The 20,395-nt window shown below is 48.9% G+C and overlaps 1 protein-coding gene and 1 long non-coding RNA gene across 9 annotated transcripts in view; one reads left to right on the forward strand and one right to left on the reverse strand.

Annotated features, from left to right (window-relative positions):
- The window catches only part of LOC114016588 (uncharacterized), a 67,471-nt gene extending 65,766 nt beyond the window's left edge, over positions 1-1,705 (reverse strand). For both annotated transcript variants that reach the window (XR_008734892.1, XR_008734891.1), the window contains exon 1: positions 800-1,705. This is a non-coding gene — a long non-coding RNA (uncharacterized LOC114016588). The remainder of the gene's footprint in view (positions 1-799) is intronic.
- PROX1 (prospero homeobox 1) overlaps positions 451-20,395 on the forward strand; it is a 51,487-nt gene continuing 31,542 nt past the window's right edge. The window contains exons 1-4 of one of the 7 annotated variants that reach the window (XM_055725476.1): positions 1,973-2,295; positions 2,514-2,635; positions 9,780-11,568; positions 17,993-18,100. In XM_055725476.1, coding sequence (XP_055581451.1) covers positions 9,847-11,568; positions 17,993-18,100 — 1,830 coding nt within the window. In that variant the 5' untranslated portion in view covers positions 1,973-2,295; positions 2,514-2,635; positions 9,780-9,846. Of the gene's footprint in view, positions 538-1,971; positions 2,296-2,513; positions 2,636-2,665; positions 3,082-9,779; positions 11,569-17,992; positions 18,101-20,395 lie in introns of those variants that run through there. The other 6 variants (XM_055725477.1, XM_055725479.1, XM_055725482.1 and 3 more) reach the window with 6 other exon arrangements.

Genomic DNA, 20,395 nt, shown 5'->3' on the forward strand with positions numbered 1-20,395 from the left:
CACCCGCCGCCCTGCTGCCCCGACGGGCCGGGCGCGGCGGGCCCGAAAGGCATCGCCTCCCGCCCCGGTGCCGGGCTCTCGGGCGGCTGTTGCCGGCTGTATCCCCTCGCCATCCGCCGGCCGGGGCAGCGGCAGGGAGATTTCTTATTTTTGGAACTCGGGAGCGGCTTCCCAGCGGCAGCTCCGGCAGCGCGACGGGGCCGCTGCGGCCGGTCCCGAGCGATTCCTTAGCCACCCGCGGCGGGTGGTTTGCACATCACCCACCCGCCCGCCGCAGCCACCCCGCTCCCCGACGCGGCGGCCAGCCCGGCCCCGCCGGCCGGTGCCCCACGTTCCGGCCCCGCGGGCAGGGCAGGCCCCCGGGGGGGGGGGGTTCTGCCCGTGCCGGCTCCCGGGTTTTGCCGCGGAAGGCAGCGCGCCCCTCCGAAGGGTTCCGCGCCCGGCCAGCCCCGCGGGAGGCGACGGAGCCGTCCGCACCCACGCGTGGGGCTGGGCGCCGCGGGTCCCCTCGAGCGAGACAGATCCTTACGGTGGGAGGTAGGGGCGGGGGAGCGGAGCGGCTCCCCGGGCCGACAGCCGCCGGGCGGGCGGGGGGCGAGGCGCGGCCCGGCCCCTCGCCGCCGGCCCTGCGCTGAGGCTCAAGTTTTGTCGGGGGCGGCCCGCGCCGGCGCTGCCCGCCCTCGCCCCGTCCGGGCTGCCCCCTCCGCTCGGGGCTCTCTCTCCCGCCGGCCCGGGCGCCCCGCACGGCAGCCCCGAGGGGCGGGCGCGGACGGGACCGGCGCGGCAGCGCCGTTCTTACCTGCCGCCGAGCGCCCTGCAGCGCTCCGCTGCCGTCTGTCCCTCCGCAGGGCAGTACTCCCTCTCCTCAGTTTATTCCCCTGCCGCCTGCCAGCCTAAGGCCGTTTTCTTACGGGAAGCCTCGTCTCTCCGCCGGCAGCGGCCGGGCGACCCTCCGCAGCAACCGGGACCGGGGTGCGGGCTCTCCCCGCCCCACGCCGCGGAGAGCCGTACTCACGGCGGGGCAAAGCGCGCCCGGCAGGCTCCGGTCCGGATCGCAGCCCGGACCTGCTGGGACGATCCTCTTTAGGTTATTTTTTCCCCAAAAAAACCATATTTTCCCCCAAAGCCTTCCCGCCGGAGCCGGCCGGGCGCAGGCTGTGCGGAGCCGGGGGTGGGTTTGGGTTGCCCGAAACTTGTGGCGCGCCGAGCAGGGCCCGGGGCCGGGGGTCGGCACCGATGGCTGCTCCGCGCGGCGCTACCTGATGCTCGTTTTCGTGTGTATTTTGTGCCTCGCATGTGGGAAGCGACCGCGGGGCCCCGCGCACAGCCGCGTGTGAGGATGCGGGCCACCGCTCTGCCCACCGGCACCACTCTGCCCACCGGCCGGGGCCACCGCTCTGCCCACCGGCCGGGGCCACCGCGCCGGGCGGGGGGCGGCCGCGGACCGGCTCCTCCGAAAGTTTGTGCCCCGCGTCTGCGCAGCGCATGCGAGCGGGGCTGTGCTTGGCCGCCCCAACGGTGCTCTCCGCGCCCTGGGGCACCAGTCCCCGCGCCCCTCCGCGGAACCCCCCCTCGTGGGAAACTTCCCCGCGTGGGGCACCGCGGGGGTGACTTTCCTAAAGTTTCTCACTCTCCCGCTGCCCCCACCGCCGCGCGGGGCGGCTTTTGTCCGCCTCTCCCCCGCGCGCCGCGGGATGCGGGGGGGCGCCCCGTCGGGCCCCTGCCCGCTCCCCCCCCCCGCAGGTGCGCGGCCGCCACCACCTTCCCGCGGGGGCGGGGCGGCGCCTCCCCCCGCTCTCCCCGCTCCTCGCTCCCCGCTCCTGCCAAGTTCTCCCCGTCCCCCCCGCCCGTCCCAAGGAGCCTCCCGATTGGGCGCCGGGCCGGGCCCACGTCACTCCGAGCGTGACGTCTGGTCTTCCTGTTTCCTTCAGCTGTGTCTTAAAGTAAATCTTGTGGCGGTGCGGAGCGCTCGCTCGGCTCGGCCAGCCCAGCCCAGCCCAGCCCAGCCCTGCCCCGCGCCCCGCTCCGCGCCGCTCCGCGCCACTCCGCCCCCGCGCCCGCTCCGCTCCGCGCCCGCGGCCCCGCGGCCGCTGCCCGCCCGCCCGCACTCGCCCTCCCTCGCCCCATTATCATATTCATCAGCGGCGGGGCTCGCCGGCTGCGCGCGCGTGGCCGGCTGCGCGTGTGTGCGTGTGCGGGGCGCGTGCGGTGGGTGCATGTGCGTGTGCGTGTCTCCCTTTCTCTCTTTCCACCGGCAAAAAAAAAAGAGGCTCAGTCTCGTCGCCTTTGCACGGAGTAAGTACCCGCTCCCTCTCCGCGTCCCCTCCGTCCCTCCCCGCTTTTTCGGCCTTTTCGGGTCTTTTTTTTTTTTTTTTTTTTTTTTTTAAATTCGCGCTTGCTTGGGCTGCTTTAAACGGTCTGGGGCGGGGGGTGGGGTGGGGGGTGGCGGGGGGGGCCTGAAATCCCCGGCAAAATACTGATCACCGTTATCAAACCTGTGCTTCTTTTTCCAGGGGGCATAATTGCAATGACTTTATTAGCTGAGTAGTTTTAATTCCCCCGTAGCTAAAGCGGTAAGGACCGGTAAGCGCCGAGCCCGATGGAGCGCTCACCGGAGCCTGCCCAGGGCTGAAGAGTAAGTGACCTGCTCGCTGTTAGGGGTCCTTCCCCCTTCCCCTCCGCGCCCTCGCTGCCACCTTTTGCGGACCAGGCTCAATTGCGTTCCGTGGGTCGCAGGGCAGTTTTGCGGGGACGGAGAGCGCGGCGAGTATTTGGCTTCTTTTTGTTGTTCCCAGCTTCCTCCTCCCCCCGTCCCCGCCGAAGTTCCCCATCCCCTGCCTCAAACTCCTGCTCCGCTCCTCTGAGCCTCCTCTTTGTCTTGTTTATTATAGCTGCCTTTCTTTTTGTCTCTTCCAATTTGCTTGTCATTTGCATGTCGCTAGTTCTCCTTTTTAACCCCGACCGGGAAGGGCAGGGACTTTTTCTTCACCTTCTTCTTCTTATCCTTGCAATTACTTTTTCATTTCCAAGGCTGGGACGAGCTGCGAATTGTGGAAATGTGCAGAAAATGGGATTTGAGTGGTAGGTAGCGAGCACATGAGGAAAGATCAAATGCAAGTCGCGGGATAAGAGCCTTGATCTGGGAAAAGATTAGGATTATTCGTACTTTGTGTTTGTTTGGTTGTTGTTTGTTTTATCTTGGGGAGGGGGGCGGATTTGATGTCGCCTTAGCCTCTGGCGGAGATCTTTCTTGGCTTTTTTGATTTTCTGTTTATCGGCTGGGTGACCCGCAGCACTTTGCCATGTGTTTAGACGGAGTTAAAACGCAGGAGGGAGCGGTGCCGGGGGGCGTGGGGCCTGCGCGGAGCGGGCGCGCGGGGCTGGGGGTGGGGGGGCGGTGAGCGGCCCGGGATGGGGGGGGGCACCGCCACCGCGGGGCCCGGCAGGAGCGGGCGGCCCGACGGGCAGCCGGGGCACGGCTCCCCGGCACCGGGCGCTGCGCGGGGGCGGAGCGGGGCCGCCCTGGGGTCCACGCGTCTTTGAGGAGGGGGCGCAAGACGCGCGCATCCCCCGCGTCGCCCGGCAGCGCGACAGAGGCGGCGGGGGCCGCGGCGGGGGGTGCGGGCAGGTGCGCGCCGGGCGGGGCGGCCGCGGGGGTCGGCCCGGTGCCGCCGGGCTGGGGCCGGGGCCGTGCCGGGGGAGCGGGACGGCGGGGAGCCGGCGGGCGGGCGGTGTGCGGGGCCGGAGCGGGGCCGGCGGGCTCCCCGTCTGCGGCACAACCCGTGCGGCGGTACTCGCGTCCCCGGCAGCGCGGGGGGCCGGAGCGGGGCTGCCGGGGAGCGGGGCGGGCGGGGGTGCCTTGCAGCGTCGGGTGAAAGTTGCCGGGGCGAGGGCTAGGCAACCCGCCGGTCCCGAGCGCGGATGGCCAGCACCGCGGCGTGCCCGGCTGCGCGGCCGCCCCCCCCCCCTCCCCCCCAAACCCTCCGCCGGCGCCGGGCACGGGCGGGGGGCGCGGGGCAGCGCGGCCGTGGGCACCGCTGGGTGCCGGCGAGGGCCGGTGCTGCCCGGTGCTGGGTACAGGCGCAGGACTGTGTCGCCGCGAGGTGTAAAAGCTCGGGTTATTTGTCACTTCCAGCGTCTGCAGAGGTTTGGCAGTCGGCAGGGTGAATTACACGGAGGCAGTGTCCTCACCCGTAGATTTGCATGTGACACATACCCTTTATGTCTTCTTCTCGCAGTTTTCCTGCGAGTTGCCATCAATCACGTAAAGTTTACGACCGCTGCAGCTCATTCTGCATTTATTTTATCTGCTTTTTGTCCAGAGCTTACCTTTAGCAGCAATATCGCACACGGTGAAATGTTTATTAATACTCAAGCGTAGACAGAGTATCGACATTTCACGAGTTGAACTGTGATAAAAACTACAATGTATATACTTTTTGCTAACAGCTCCCTATTACATTTTTCTGTAAAGTATATAACAGTCGCTGCACGGCACTGTTAGTATATACAGTTAACTTTCCTGCCCGTTGAACTCTGAGACCTCTCGGTTTGGATGACTTCTCTTTTTTATGATGGACAACTTGTGATATTCGTAAGAATGGACACATCTTGAAATTGGAGTTTAATTTGTTTCAAGGCAGAATTCTAAATAACTGCAGTTTTCAGTCTCTTAAATAATGATTTATTCTGTCCCAAACTGCAGCCTAACTGCTAGATTAACTAATTCAAGAATTGTGATTTAATGACATCGTGTAGCATGGAAAAAAAAATATCTTGGAAAACTTGGGCTGAGTTCGTAGTAGGAATCTTGCAAACGTTTCAGTGTTGTCTCTGTACAGAGACCATGTGAGTTACTTGCTTCACCATCAGTGAAATAACAAGGACCAAACTGGCTTGAAAGGAGTAAAAACGTTTTCAATTTTCTACCTTGAGCAGCTTGGTTTCTTTTTCTCATTCAAAGAATCTGTTTCCTCAAGCAGTGCCGAGCATGGCTACATGATGGAGGGCCCTGCATCTCCCCAAAATGAAGGCCTGAACTAATGAGATGCCGAATCCCTCCTGTTAGTAAGCTCAGTCAGTTCCCCCTGTAGTCGATGGGAATTGCGGATGTTTGGCGTTCAGAGGAATTGCTGAACACCTTGCTGGATTGGGCCCTGGGTATCACCAGGTTCCTAAAACAAGGGTCGCTTTTTTCTTGAACGCTAAAGAGCAGGTAGCATAATTTTGAAGTAAACCAGGCTCTAGTTTTTGCTTCTTCTTGTAGAGAAATCCCGGTAAAAGTAGTTGTGACTGCATAAATAGTTGCTCATCATTTCTACCTTGTTTCAAATTCTTTGATTAGAGAGCTCAGCTGAGGGAGTTAGATAACCCTTTCTCCCAAGAAGACTCGTGTCAGAGCTGTACTAAAAGGTAGTACTTTCTCATTAGTGGCTAACGTGATTTTAGCACTGAACAGATCTAGGGTGAATAGATGTCATCTGTTCTTCGTATTTTAGCTGTGGTTTTGCGCGTGAAATGCTGTTGACTGGAATAATTTTCATCCTGCGCTCCCTGGCTGATTCTGGCAAAGCCATACCCTGTGTAGCGCTTTAGAGGGAAAGATCTAAATATTTCTGTTAGCAGAAGCGTGTTAAATTTCTTGTGTGGTATTGGCATAACAGGCTGACATGAAGCAGGCAGACGCTGGACCAAATCAAGTAGTCGGCTTGTGAAAAGACAGGAACAATTTCAGCTCTAAACTGTTAGCTCCTTGAATTCATCCATGAATATTCGTCAAGTTTAGCACTTCGCTGCTATTTAATGGCTGTTCAGGTTAGGCTGGGGTCCTTCAGAGTGGCTGAGGAGGGTGAGTTAGCATTTACATCTCCTTTGCATCTCGGAAGTGTGTGAATTAATCTGGGAGAAAATGATCAGTATCTTTATAGATCAAGATGAGGTAACAAAATTGATTACAGAAATTGATTGACTTGTAATGAGTGCGGTTAAACACCTGACATCGTATTCCTTTCTGAAGACCATTCTCGCCAAAGGTTGGGTAACAGTAACTCTTGGATACCTAGAAATTAATGTTTCCAGTTAAAATGTCAATGCATATTAAATGTATAAGAAATAAACCCATGTCTGTAGCTGCTGTGCTGTTAACAGGTTATTCATAGCTACATTGTAATCATATCTCCTTAAACAAAAGTTTTGAAAGTGAATTTGTAAGTAAAATACTGCAAGCTATGCTTGTGGGTGGACTTAGAAAGTGCTGAGGCCCTCGGTACGATTTTTAATTACATGGGCATGGAGAATGTTCGGTTTCTAAGAAAGCCGCATCGTGCGAGATAGGGCTCGAGACATGGATGGTAAATTTAACATAAACACTTGGCATATGAGGAGTCTCAAAAGTGACGTGTAAAGCAAATTTAACCTTCACAAATTTTAAACTCTGTAACTTAGAAATGGTGCTTCTGAAGATTTCTACATAGGTCTTGACAACCTAAGCTATCTTTCTAACTGTGTATTTCTGGATAGCTGTATAGAGACATTAGATGTATGAAACGTAGTTTCGTGGTGATGTGCAGCCAGAGTACTGGTACTTCATAAAGGACACAAACTTCCTAATTATTTCCCCCCTCTAAGAGCTCCTTATTTATTCAGTTCTAATCTAATCAGTCTCAAAGTCTGCCTGTCATGGCTGGGATTTTGCATCCTGCTGTACGTGCCATTCCACTTCCCTTGAGGTGTGAATTGGTTTTGGCCCTCTGAGACCGAAATATTAAGGGGCCATTCAATACCCATTCTGTTTTGTCCAGCTGAAGTAGAACTATTTCTCATATTTAAGCTGAATGGCACGTAAGCTTTAAAGCTGGCAGTCTGCAGGCTCGGGATAACACCAGGGTAAATGGGAGACGTTGCTTAATACCCGAGTTAAGTGTACGATAACTCTGATGCTTTCAGCTTCCAGCGAGGGAAGGAGGGGGCATCGCTCTGGAGCACCTCCTGCCGCGTGTTTGCGGTGGCAGGGATGGGCTGGCGAGCAGCTGCTGGTACGGGGGCTCAGGGAGAGGAAAATGGACACTGGGGAGGAAGGATGCGTGGCAATGACCTTCCAACCTGGTGCAGGACAGCCTATTTCCTGAGCTGCTGACTCAAGGGTACAGCAAGCCCTCCCCATGTGTGTCCTTGGTTGGGATTGGGCAAGAGAGAGGGAAACAGTGGTCAGGCACCTCAAATTTGCTGGGAAACATGCAAAACTTGAAACCTGACATGAGGGTTTTGGTGTGAGTCTGGGACTTATTGCTGGATCTCAATCAAGCGTAGTTCAACTACACAAAGGGAAGGAAAAGCATGAAGGTTTTTGGTGTTGCTGTGTTTATTTTTTTTATATATATTTTTCATTGGCAAGTATTATCTTTACGGAAAGTGCCATTAGAATATCTTACATGCAGTAAGCAAGAACTCTTTCGGTTATCTTGCAATTAGTTTAGATCACTTTCAAATGAACACCACTAGACAGAAAGGTCAACCTTGACCCTGGTTTATTCTGTGCCAGTATCGCCTGCTTAAAAAACTCCAGTGGTGGCCACCCCTTTCCACCCCCTGAGGACTTGGCCATTTATTTACAAAAACTCTTCTGAAATCCCAACTCCTCAGATGGTTTTTTAGATGAAGACCTAATTGTAAGAGCCTGATTCTGCTCTCTGAAAAACTCCATTTGCATTAATTGAGAGAAAGCAGGAGACAGTCTTTTACAACACATGCTACAAAGCAGGGCCTGGTCCTACCACTCGCATGTAACAGGATTTTGGTATCCCTGGGCTCCAGGGAAGTTGCTTGCAGGGCGGGATGCTACCTGGTGTACAGGTGGTAGAATCGGGCCCGAGCAACAGCACTCCTTGTTGTTATTGCCGTGAGGCAGCCAAACTTAATGTGCTTCTTGATAAGGAATGCTCTTGGAAGACAGTGACCTGGTAACGGTGTAAGGCTCTGGATTTCCTGTCTGAATTAATGACACTTTATCTTATTTTATTTTGTAAAAAATTTTTATCATTCTTTGCTTTCCTGTGTGCAAGGAGCCAGTAATGTAAACAGACATCATGTCCCTTGCATAACTGTCTCTGACACCAAATCTCTGAAAATTCTTTTAGTACATCCAGAATACGTGGGCAAAGGCTACAGAATAAACATAATGTTTCTAAGTATTAAAAGCTTTTTTTTTTTTTTTCATCCTGGTTGCAAACTAAGCATTGACTACTGTCTTGATTTTACAAATTATTTCATGCTGAAATTATGCCTATTTGCATGGATAGTCATTCTTTAAAACTAGCCACAGATGCAGTCCTAGGGAGCACGTAGATGTTTTTACAGGTGAACCGAAAGAGATGGGAGCAATTCCAAAAAGTCTGCATGCTGCCTTTGGCAATATACCCTGTTATTGTGAGGATTGTGCTCTGTTAAGCAAATGTAAAGTTTAATATTAGATAAGCGTCGCATGAAAAACATTTTAATTTTCCTCAGTGTTAAATTTTAAGAAACAGGAAAGAGTGCTTTATGTGCAATGAGGTTAGCATCACTAGTTAATAAGTCACAAATTATGTCAAGAGCTTTTTACAAAATGCAAGGAAGTGTGTTATCTTTTTATGCTGTGTTCCTGGGAAACAATGAGAGTTCATATAAAGAGAAGGTATCTTCCTTTCTCACGCAGCTGATTGATGTTCTTTCTTTCATATTTCCATATTTTTTCTCATCTTTTCTGCATGTCACAGGAAATAATATTCTGTGTATTCAAAATACCACATGTAAGAAGGGCTTCACAGGGCATTTGAGATACTGTTCTTGGGAGATTTTTCTGAAGGAGAGAGATGTGACACTGAACATGCCTTGTTTCTGCTATGCAAAAAAATTTAACGTCATGTATTTTAGTGTACAAAAGACAGAATCTTCAGCCTTTGGTAGTGGGGCTTGCTTGGAGGTTAAGAAAAAGGAAGGAATGTATGGGGAATTCAAAACAGTGTCGTGGCTAGTTACTGGTACATATGAGGCTGTGTTAACAAACTACATTTTGGCCTTTATTTGATCACATCTCTGTAAATATTATAATCCTAACCATAAAATACTTTAATGCATTTTGCTTTGCTGAATAAATGTTTCCCTAATGATTTGAGAGGTGGGTTGTTGGTTTTTTTTTCCCCAGTGTAAGCCTAAATGCGTCTATGATTTCTTTGCCTTTCACATACACATATACTATCCTACCTACAATTACATGAAAGTTGTTGTTTTGACCTTTGAATGTTTATTTACCAGTTTTATCTCTCTTTAAAAAGCAAAACCACAATTACGGTTTTTACATTGCAATTTAATTTTTTTAATCCAAATTTTATACAATTTCTTGTTTTAACAATAAATCTTAAATAAGGAGTACTTTCATCTTCTTTTGTAACATGTATCTCAATGCCCTAAATTTAATCAATTGGTTGTCAGAGGCTGTGTTCTTCTAATCTACTCTTTCTTCTGAAGATAAACAGTATCATTTTAGGCATTTGTGCAAGAGAATCATATTACTGGTGCTTAAGCAGTTTTTGCTTTTTTAAATCTTAATCCATCTTAAACCAGTGGAGCAGAAATATTTAAAAATGTTTCATTTCAAGCAGAGTGCATAATAAATTGCAATAATTGTAATGTGCCATAAATCCCAGAGCCTATGCATTTTGCATTTTATTCAGGATTGAGGTCAGGAAATTTGGAGAAATTTAAAGAAAATGATTCATCAGTCCTTTTGTTCTGTTGGCCAGGGTCCCAGGATTCTTGAGCTGAGCCCAGCTGACAAGCTTTTGAAGATGGCACAATAACAGTCCAGTGATGCCTGACCATGACAGCACAGCCCTCTTAAGCAGGCAAACCAAGAGAAGAAGAGTTGACATTGGAGTGAAAAGGACGGTAGGGACAGCATCTGCATTTTTTGCAAAGGCAAGAGCAACGTTTTTTAGTGCCATGAATCCCCAAGGTTCAGAGCAGGATGTCGAGTATTCAGTGGTGCAGCATGCAGATGGGGAAAAGTCAAATGTACTCCGCAAGCTGCTGAAGAGGGCGAACTCATATGAAGATGCCATGATGCCTTTTCCAGGAGCAACCATAATTTCCCAGCTGTTGAAAAATAACATGAACAAAAATGGTGGCACAGAGCCCAGTTTCCAAGCCAGCGGTCTCTCTAGTACAGGCTCAGAAGTACATCAGGAGGATGTATGCAGCAACTCTTCAAGAGACAGCCCCCAGGAGTGTCTTTCCCCTTTTGGCAGGCCGACTATGAGCCAGTTTGATGTGGATCGGTTATGCGACGAGCACCTGAGAGCTAAACGCGCCCGGGTTGAGAATATAATTCGGGGTATGAGCCATTCCCCCAGTGTGGCATTAAGGGGCAATGAAAACGAAAGAGAAATAGCTCCGCAGTCTGTGAGTCCCCGAGAAAGTTACAGAGAAAACAAACGCAAGCAAAAGCTGCCGCAGCAGCAGCAGCAGAGTTTCCAGCAGCTGGTTTCGGCGAGGAAAGAGCAGAAGCGAGAGGAGCGCAGACAGCTGAAGCAGCAGCTGGAGGACATGCAGAAGCAGCTGCGCCAGCTGCAGGAGAAGTTCTACCAGATCTACGACAGCACTGACTCTGAAAATGATGAAGATGGCAACCTGTCTGAAGACAGCATGCGCTCCGAAACCATGGACGCGAGGGCTGGCGACTCCGTCAGCCGGTCAGACAACGAGATGTGTGAGCTGGACCCAGGGCAGTTCATCGACCGGGCGCGGGCCCTCATCCGGGAGCAGGAGATAGCGGAGAACAAGCCGAAAAGAGAAGGTCCCAAGGAGAAGGAGCAAGGGCCGAACGCCTTCCACCCTGAAGGCAAGCATCTGGCCGAGACACTGAAGCAGGAGCTAAACACCGCCATGTCGCAAGTTGTGGACACGGTGGTCAAAGTTTTCTCATCCAAGCCCTCCCGCCAGCTTCCTCAGGTCTTCCCGCCTCTCCAGATCCCGCAGGCGAGGTTCGCCGTCAACGGGGAGAACCACAACTTCCACACGGCCAACCAGCGCCTACAGTGCTTTGGGGACGTCATCATTCCCAACCCCCTCGACACCTTCGGCAGCGTCCCCATGCCCGGTGCCACCGACCAAACTGAGGCGCTGCCCCTTGTAGTCCGCAAAAACTCCTCTGACCAATCTGCCTCGGCCCCGCCGGCCGGCGGCCACCATGCCTCCCTGCACCAGTCCCCGCTCTCGGCCACCGCCGGCTTCTCCACCTCCTCCTTCCGCCACCCCTTCCCGCTGCCCCTCATGGCCTACCCCTTCCAGAGCCCCCTGGGCGCCCCCTCAGCCTCCTTCCCGGGGAAAGAGCGCGCCTCCCCCGAGTCCCTCGACTTGACCCGGGAGACCACCAGCCTGAGGACCAAGATGTCGTCACACCACATGAACCACCACCCCTGCTCGCCGGCCCACCCCCCCAGTGCCGCCGAGGGCCTCTCTTTGTCCCTCATAAAGTCCGAGTGCGGCGACCTGCAAGACATGTCGGAAATCTCGCCCTACTCGGGAAGTGCAATATCCTTTTCGAAAGATGGGCGCTAACCTGGCGGTGGCTGGTGGGAGAAGACAAGGGGCCATGCCTGCGCCCCAGGGGCTTCCTGCAGGAGCAGGGGGTGGGTGGGGGGCTTGGCGAGGCCAAATAAAATGCTGGGTGTTGACTGAGGGCGCTCCTGCAGCAGCGATGTCCACATTAAAAAAGCCACCGGCCCTCCCTGAGCCTCTTAGACCGTCTGGGTCGGGGGGCCGGCCAGGCCCAGCACTGGGGTGCCGGTGGGTTTCCCTGGGCCAGCGGACCCTTCCCCAGGCGTAGAGGTGATGGAGGGGGCATCACCCTCAGCCAAAACCCTTCAATCCGTGGCCGCCCCCGTTCCCTGCCCTGCCAGGCCCACTCGTAGCCCGTGTTAACGGTGTCATGGCCGGGGCTCACAGGGAACCGTGATCCCGCCATTCGTGAGCCTCTGGCTCTTGAGTGCATAGGGGAAGCGGAGCACAAAAGGCACAGGTACTGATACATGCAGGCTGCGTCAAGTTCTTTCCCCCACCCAGAGGTCTGTTCCTCAGCCCTTGTGCAGCTGCCTGCTATGCATGATTAACCTCTGTTCAGCCATACACAGAAATCTTTTGTCCTAACATACACAAAGCAAATTATTTTGGAAAGCTAGAGAGAACAATTAAATATAAAACTTCAGCTGTATTAAATTTACAGGACACTTCCCCTGCTTAAAAAAAAAAAAAAAAAAGATAATAAAAGCTCTCTTTTTAGCTCAATAGCAGGCTTTAGTTAGGGGAAAAAAATCCATCTCTGTCTTTATTTAGGCATAGCCAGACATAGTAATGATTATTTTTTTTTTTCCTGGAAACTAGTACTAGATTTTATTTTGGGGTTTTTGTGGTTTTTTTTTCTTTTTTAGCAATAACACCTCCCACTCCTTCCATCTTTTCCCCTAATGTGCTTTTTGGTCAAAAGATTTTTCTTCCAAGTACAATCGTATTAAAAGTGAAGAAGATGCCATGTCTCCCCAATGTTAAAATTGAGGATTTTGCATGAAGGAGAGATTGACATTTTTTCCCAGCTCTGAGACACCAGTAGAAGGCAACAGTACAAGCACAGAGCCTTAGATGCAGCTAATTTCATTCCCAAACTGATGAAAGTAATTGTGACTGAGTAACTCTGCCCCTCCCTGAGTAATGCTGGCAATGCTGAGGGACTTGTCCCCTTTCCAGGGGTAGCATGTGAAGGCAGATGCCTGAGGCTGTGCCCCCATCACTGGGTATCTTCTAGGTGATTAATAACTTTGGTGGGTTTAGATTAATTTAGCCACATTATCTGTAGACATGTTAAATCCTCAGGAGGGTGCTGGTAGGGCTCAAGACCCGCTGGTTACCTGGACTTCCCATCCCTGCCCTGGCAGTGGGCACCCCTGGGATGAAGGCAGGTGCTGCGCGGCCGAAGCCCATCACCACCAGTCTTTGATCTAACTTAGGTCAAGTCTGAGTCAAGAATTGCTGCTGTCTTACCTGTATGGTGGCAGGAAAATCTCCTCGCCGTACACCTTGTGTGGCAAAACAGGGGAGTCAGTCTAAATCCAGCATCACTCGCAGTTACTGCCAGATACTTTTGGAGTTCCAAACAGAAAATCTCTCCTGCCTATTGAAACGCAAGCTGCGGTGCTTGGAAAGCATCCTGAGGTCAACAGGAGTGGCAGCTGAGGGCGAGACTCAGGCCAGGGCAATTAAGTAATTTCTGCCAAACAGTACAGTGCCTTACTAATTGTCTTTGAAGTAGTTCTCCCATCCTGGGCGAGGAGTGAGCAGAGGTGAAAGACACCCAGCGTGTGAACTAGGAGTAGTTCTAGGGCTGCACTTGATTGTCGCCACCCGTGGAGCATCTCTCCCTCACCCCTGCCATTTCTTCCCCTTTCTTCTGCTTGTTCTCACTGGTGGTCACTAATGGAGTTTGTTGCTTCTGCCGAACCCGGGGTGCCAGAGTCCCCTGCTGCTTCAAGGCTTAGCCAGGGGAAATGCTGAGTGCTGGAGTGATTTCCTTCCTCCTTCCTTGCCCTGCTTCCTCCCCTGCCATTGTGAGAGTGCTCAGACTTCCCCACCTAGCTGCTGTTGCAGGCTGCATTTTGATCTGGGTTTAGATACAGACCTGTTGGGACAAATAGATTTATTCAACAGGGCTTCTACACAACGTGTACCTTGGTATACAGCTCAGCTGCGAGGATGGATGCTTTTTCCTAGCAGCAACTCGTTTGTCCAGGTAGCTTACAGTTTCCAGGGAAGGGCGCAGTATGGAGATTGGTTTGTTTGTGGACAATTCTGTTGTGGCACTTTTATTTTACATGGTTGAATGTGCACATACAGGGAATGTATTTCTTGAGAGAAGCAGATCTTTCTTCCCTGCAGAAAGCAACATCTGTTTTCCTGGACAATACAGCCAGGATGAGAACATAAGACTAGCAGATACAGCCAAGTTCAGGTTTTAGTAGTAAGCTAAAACCCTGAGCTAGCTTGGGTTTTGGTTTTTTGTTTTGTTTTGGTTTTTTAACCAATGCCTGTAAAATGTATCTGATCATTCTTGCTGAATTGCAGAAGGAAATGGTTAATGTTTGTGTATGTTTCTAAACAAGATAAGATGCACCTGCAGCATGAATTCCCGTCTTGGTCATGAATGCAGTCTGTATCTTTGCAAACTAATCTGTTTAATCAAATACTAAGTTTTATTCAAATTCCAAAAGAAACAGACAGCGAATTGTTTTTCTGCATGGTCTTCCTTTGTCATGCATCCTCTTTGCATCTCAAGAAAAATAGCCTTGTTTGGTCCCAAAACATTTGCATAGATCAAAACTGAAGCACAACAGTAGCTTGTGTGCTGTTAAGACATCTGTAAAGGTGAAGAAGTTTAGCATGCTCTCCCTGGCTTTGAAACATTAGTGAAACTTCTACAATTTTATTTATTTTTAACAGAATTCCAATCCAACTGGAATAAGTCTCGAAGTCCCAGTATGTGAAAGCTATAATTAGTGAATTACAATATTTTGAAATGAAGAGTTATTACATCTGACTAGAATTAAACTAATTAAACTTTAAAAAATGAGCAATTGTACAGCAAGCTGGATAACTGTGCGTTGTTGATAAAACCTGGGTGATGAACAAATACTTTCCAGCCAGCTTGTTCTTTGGAGAGTCTTGAAGATGCTCTGAGATACAGCTATTTGGAGTTCTGCTGATTAAAAGCACCTGAGGTGTAACTTAAGGAGCAGCTTGGCTTTGCTAGTGCAGATTTTTTTACCTGATACAGCCTATTCTTACCTCTTTTCCTTCAGCTCAGTACATGTGTGGGCTAGAAAAACCTGTTAGAGCATTTGTGGGAGCTCAGGCTGAGAGTAACAGGAGTGAAAGATCATTTCCACTGAAAAATATTTTTACGAAAGAGGAGCGTTACCTGGGAGGGTTGAAGTGCAAATGAGTCAAATGCTGTGCAATGCCACCCCTGTGCTTCTCCAGTTAAAACACACGGAGCGTGTGTGTTTGGTTCCCAGTCTTTTACTTCCTATTTCTTAGCCTTTTGCTTTTTTGCTGCTGCCGCATTAGGTGAGGCTACGCCATGCTGCATAAATGCACAACGCTGAGACGCTCAGGTTGTTTGAACACTGCTTTAGGTTCAGCTGCAGTACACTGTTCCTCTGATCTTTTATGTTCCTGAGCAGATGTCTTTCATTAATTTATGGATTTATCATCTTTTCTTTCTCTCCTTTTTTCCCCCCTTTTTTTTTTTTTTTTTTTTTTTTTTTTTTTTACACCTGGCAGCTGGCTCAAGTTTCAGCAGTTATTGTCTATTTTGCATTACCCATAGAATTGAATGTCATCTGTCTTCACAAAGCTATAGCTAAGAGAATTGAGGCAAGCCACACGAGCTGCTGGGACAGAGCTTGTTTGCGTTCCATTCGGCACCCCTCCTCCCTTTACCTCCTTAATATTTATTTGTGCTCGTTTTCTTTCCTGGCCTTGAATGGGGCTTAGCTCGTGTTCGGTACAGCTGTATGTTTACTGAATCTATTTCATCATGAGTCATTGTGCGTGTGTAAGTATCCTGGAAACAGCTAGTGCTTTCTTGGAAGAACAGTTGCTTTTCAGCCCAAGCACTTAAAAAGGAAATTAAGCAATTGGTCAGTTCAGTTTTTTTCTGAAATAGCAATGGGTTATCTAATTCTTAGCTCTTAAGTCTGTCATTAACTATTTTTTGCTAGATTATTACAGATCATATCTTTTATCACAGTAAAACGTTAACCTTAGGATCAAGATATACAGATTTGTTGCATATTTGATATTGCTTTAAGGCTGCCAAGTGCTTAAGAACAAGTATAATTTTAATAAAAAATGGATTTCTGGGAATTTGAGTCTCAGAACATCTTTTAATACATGTTTCTTCAGTATCAATATCCTCTGGCATTAGAGCAGAAAATATTTAAAAATCCTAAATGCAGAAGGAATCCAAATGCTTAGACAACTGTCTAATATGCTTAAATCCAGCAAACATGGGAGCTTTTTTTTAAAGTTTAAGTCCATCTTTGAGCTTGCATTGGAAGAGAATATATGCCAGACCCGATACTAACATGTTGTCAGCGTCAGAGGAATTGCAAATTAAGGACACTTAGGATTTTTATTTTTTTCCTTATAGGAGTTCCCTTTTGGACCCCCACTTTCCTGAAAGGATCACATAACAAAATGGACTTCTGGCGTAGAAGTTTTGATTTGTCTAAAACTCTTATCGCTAAGCAATAGGTGACAGCTTGCTACTATTATTTCACTTACGTATTTTGACAGATGGCACTGCAGAGTGTAATGCTCTTTTAGACTTCTCTATCAGTCTAATGGAGGTAACTGGAGGTTCTTTCAACTCTTCTCTTGGCACAAGAAGTATGTCAGTCATAAATTATCTTCTTTGTAATCATTAAGCATCTAAAACAAAATGCAAGTTCAGCTGAGCCATTTTCCATGTACTACCAGATAATAAGAGGTTTTTTAAACTAATATTGTCAATGCTTTTTATTATTATTATTTTATTTTATTTTAATGCTACTTCTTTCCAATCTAAATGTGAACCTTGTAACTGAAATAAAGGGAGAGGGTTTCAGCAGATTTCACAAATTATAGAAAAAGGAATTCTGCTGAAAAAGCCTAGGTAATCATCAGTAGCCTGCTGATAAAAATTAGTCTGGGTTTCCCGTCTCGAAGCCTGGCATGAGATGCTCTGTGCTGACGTGTGCCTGGCCGTAAGGTGGAAGAGGCATCTTGGCTGCAGCACAGCTGTCAACTTGGTTGACCTTCCCCCCACCAGAAGGTGTGAACCGAGTGAAATTTTCAACAATTGTGTTTAGGAGAAACAGTCCTTAGAGAAGCTTCTGGGAAGAACCCTTAATTGACCTTGTGGGGGCCACATTGATTTTCTCCACGTGCATCTTCATTTCTGATAAATTATAAAGCCATTAATTTGCTGAGGAAATGGCAGGGCCAGCCTGCGGCACAGATGTGACCAGAGCCATCCTAGCACGCAGTTCACAAAAGAGAGCCAAGAAGCTGGGAGAAAAATCAGCAAGCCGAGATTGTTATGGTTAGCTTCACATTCCCTTGGGAACTCTTTTAGTTGCTTCTGTTTACAGATCTAAAAGGTAATGATGTTTCCAGGATAAATAGGTTGCCTTATAGGGTAAGTGGCCATTTATTGATCTGCTAGCCCACATTTATGGATTGGTTAGCCCCCAATACAGCTTCATTCTCCGAGGAGTTAACTGTGTAAATCAGGAGGCGACAAGTTTGTGGCGGGGGGATTGAGCAGCAGAGGGGCTCTGGCCGTTACAAATTTCACTTCGATTTGCAAGGCAGCCGCTGGGGCAGAGCAACAGCAGGATTAGGGAGAGTTACTCAAGATGTTAAAATTTATCGACATGGATGAAACAGGTGAAATGTACTGCCTGTATAAGGCATTGCTCAAAATGATAAAGTGCCTCTGATTGTCTTACGTGCGTTAGTTTTATTTTGTGCAAGTGGCACAACACTGAGAGAAAAAGGAACTTTAGCTGGAATTGCAAAGGAGAGGGGGGAAAAAGCTGCCGATAAGTTTTCTGCGGCACATGCTTCGTGCATTTGTTTCCTTAGCAACAAGTGAACATACATATGGTACACAAGCCATAAACTTGTGAGATTCCTGAGACCCAGCACCAAAACTGATAGGGAGTACAGGGGTTAAGTTCCATGGCCTCACATCTCTCATTTAGCTATTTTACAGAAAACTACAGAGCAGCAATTTAAGCATTAGTATTTTCTCCTGTAGTCTGGGGAACTGCAGTGTGTTTGAGGGGGCACTTTGCTAGCTCTGTACGTTCAGGAACAGCTTTCTCAAGAAAAGCATTTTCCTTTACTAATTCAATCCTACATGCAGGAAGGCTTGTCACCGAATCACTTGAAAAAGGCCAAGCTTATGTTCTTTTACACCCGGTACCCAAGTTCCAATATGCTGAAAACCTACTTCTCGGACGTAAAGGTAAGAAAATCTCGCCTCCCCCCCTCCCCTTACTGCATGCTATATTTGCTCATGAAATGGTATCACGTTATCATATTAGAGATTAGTAATATTTCTGGGTGCACAAAGGTTACAGCTGACTTTATTCACTGTTCTTCTTGTTGAGGTGTACCCTGCTTGCGCCTAGATGAGGAAAGGGGCTGGTTTTAAATTAAAAATAAAAAATCGTAGAAATCTGAGACCAAAGTAAGAGTAATTATTGCAGTAAATTAAACAGTTTTCAATATACATATGCTATTAAAAAAGGAGATTTCTGTGGTGGTAGAAATGTACTTCCAAGAACATTTTGGAGCAGTTCTCAAGTGCTCCCTTATTGTTTCATTTTGGTTGGTTTCCTCATATTTGTGCTTACATAAGCAGAGTGTAGAATCCCTTTCTTTCTGTCAAAAAGAAACAGTACATTGAAATTCTCCATGCAGAAGCTGCTTAAAAACAAAAGTGATGATTGTCTCTTATTTACAACTTAATTTGTTGTTGATGCAGAGTACACTGAGCATAAGGAGGATGAATAAAGTGACAGATTCAGGCCACATTATTCAAATGAGGATATGAAAGCTGTCGACATACAGCTGCATCCTCCCTCATTCTACAGAATATTAGGACCTCCTGATTTTTTTTCTAAAAGTAATTGTTCCTTCATATCAACTTGATTTTGTGTTAATCATCTAAGTTTTTTTAAAAAAAAACATAGATTGGGTTTTAATGATTATAATGGCATACATGGTGTCATTATCTAAGTAACTTTATAAACATTACATTAGCTTAAATTAGTTTGTTGCATTTCCTGCCCCCCCCCCCCCCCCCCCCCAAGCAAATTATAGAAATCCTTCTTTTAATCACTTTTGGGTTATGGGGTTTTTCAGTCTTAGTGGAAGATTATCCCACAGGTTTGTGAACTTGGCCCAGTTTCTGCTGATCAGTTCTCTTTGGTCAAGTTTCTTGGCAGTTTTTCCCTGTACTTCTTTCATTTAACGTTGCATGCGCTTGCACATCTCAGTATGCTCCTGCTCCTCGCAGCCGTGCCCTTGGAGGTTCCTCTTATTCAATGCCATGCGCTGAGCGGATGGTGACAACATTTATAAAAAGGAGGGGGGGGAAGCAATACAGGCACTTCCTAGGCTAAATGGCTGGTCAAGAATCATTAAACACACAAAAAAAAAGCTGCAAATGGCACAGCGGGCCAAGTGGAGGGTTTGCTCTCAGAGTGGATCCACCTGGAATGGAAAAATTGGAGGGAGCGTTGCAGGCGACGCTGCTCTGATGAGCTGCCGCAGGCAGATGTAGTGCTGGCAGTGCTGCTGGGGAGGGTCCTGCGCCAGGGCTACCTCATGCCTCACCCCTAGGTGTTCACACAGCCAGGAGCACTAAGGTGGGGGTGGGTTGTTTTTTTTCCCCTGGCATTGCTCCTTTTTTCCCCTCTTTTTAAGAAGATATGTACTTGCGTGTTTGCACACACACGGCAACTTTGTATTCTGACAAAGTTTTGTAATACGCAGAAATTGGCTTTTGTGCCATCTTATTCAGCACCGGGAGAAACCCAAAAGTGCTTTACAAACCACCAGTGTGGGATGGAGTCATTCACCCAAAAGCGAATGCAGCCGTCTCCTTGGGGACACGTGACAGCCACACAGCATCAGCAGCACCACAGAACCAGGGGTGGAAATGTTAGATACATTAATCTTTTCTTGGGCTTTTCCATACCTCTAAATGCCTTAAAGTGCTTAGCATGTGTTTGCAGTTTCTCGGGCCAAAGGATGCTCCCTCTTTTGCTCATGTGCAGTCCCTTTAGCTTCACCGCTCCTACTTAACGGAAGCGGAGTGCATAATTTTGCTTAAATGGAGCTGGAACATCCTTGTGGTTTAAGCAGGTGTCCCCTACCAGTACTGATAGGGACTTCTGCTTGCCACTGGAACGCTCTCATCCATGAGCTGAGAACACATATGTAAATAGGTACCCTAATGAGACATTTCCATGTGCTGCGCTGGCCAAATGTTTGGTTCTGAAGATCGTGGTTGTATTAATAAAGATGTACATGGAACATGTAATACTTGAAGCAATCGTATTTAATTTCATTTACTAATTGCCCTTAAAAATGAAAAGAAACTGTATTAACACGGTGATTTATTTCAGAATTTTAAATAGGAGAATAAAGCTTGGGAACAATTTGAATATCAGGGCTAGGCCCTCAGGGAAAGTAAATGTGTATAGCTGTGTTGAAACCAAGGAAGCCGTACTGGTTTGCACCAATTAAAAAT

The sequence above is a fragment of the Falco cherrug genome, chromosome 13, assembly GCF_023634085.1.
Source record: "Falco cherrug isolate bFalChe1 chromosome 13, bFalChe1.pri, whole genome shotgun sequence".
NCBI classification, from domain to species: Eukaryota; Metazoa; Chordata; class Aves; order Falconiformes; family Falconidae; genus Falco; species Falco cherrug.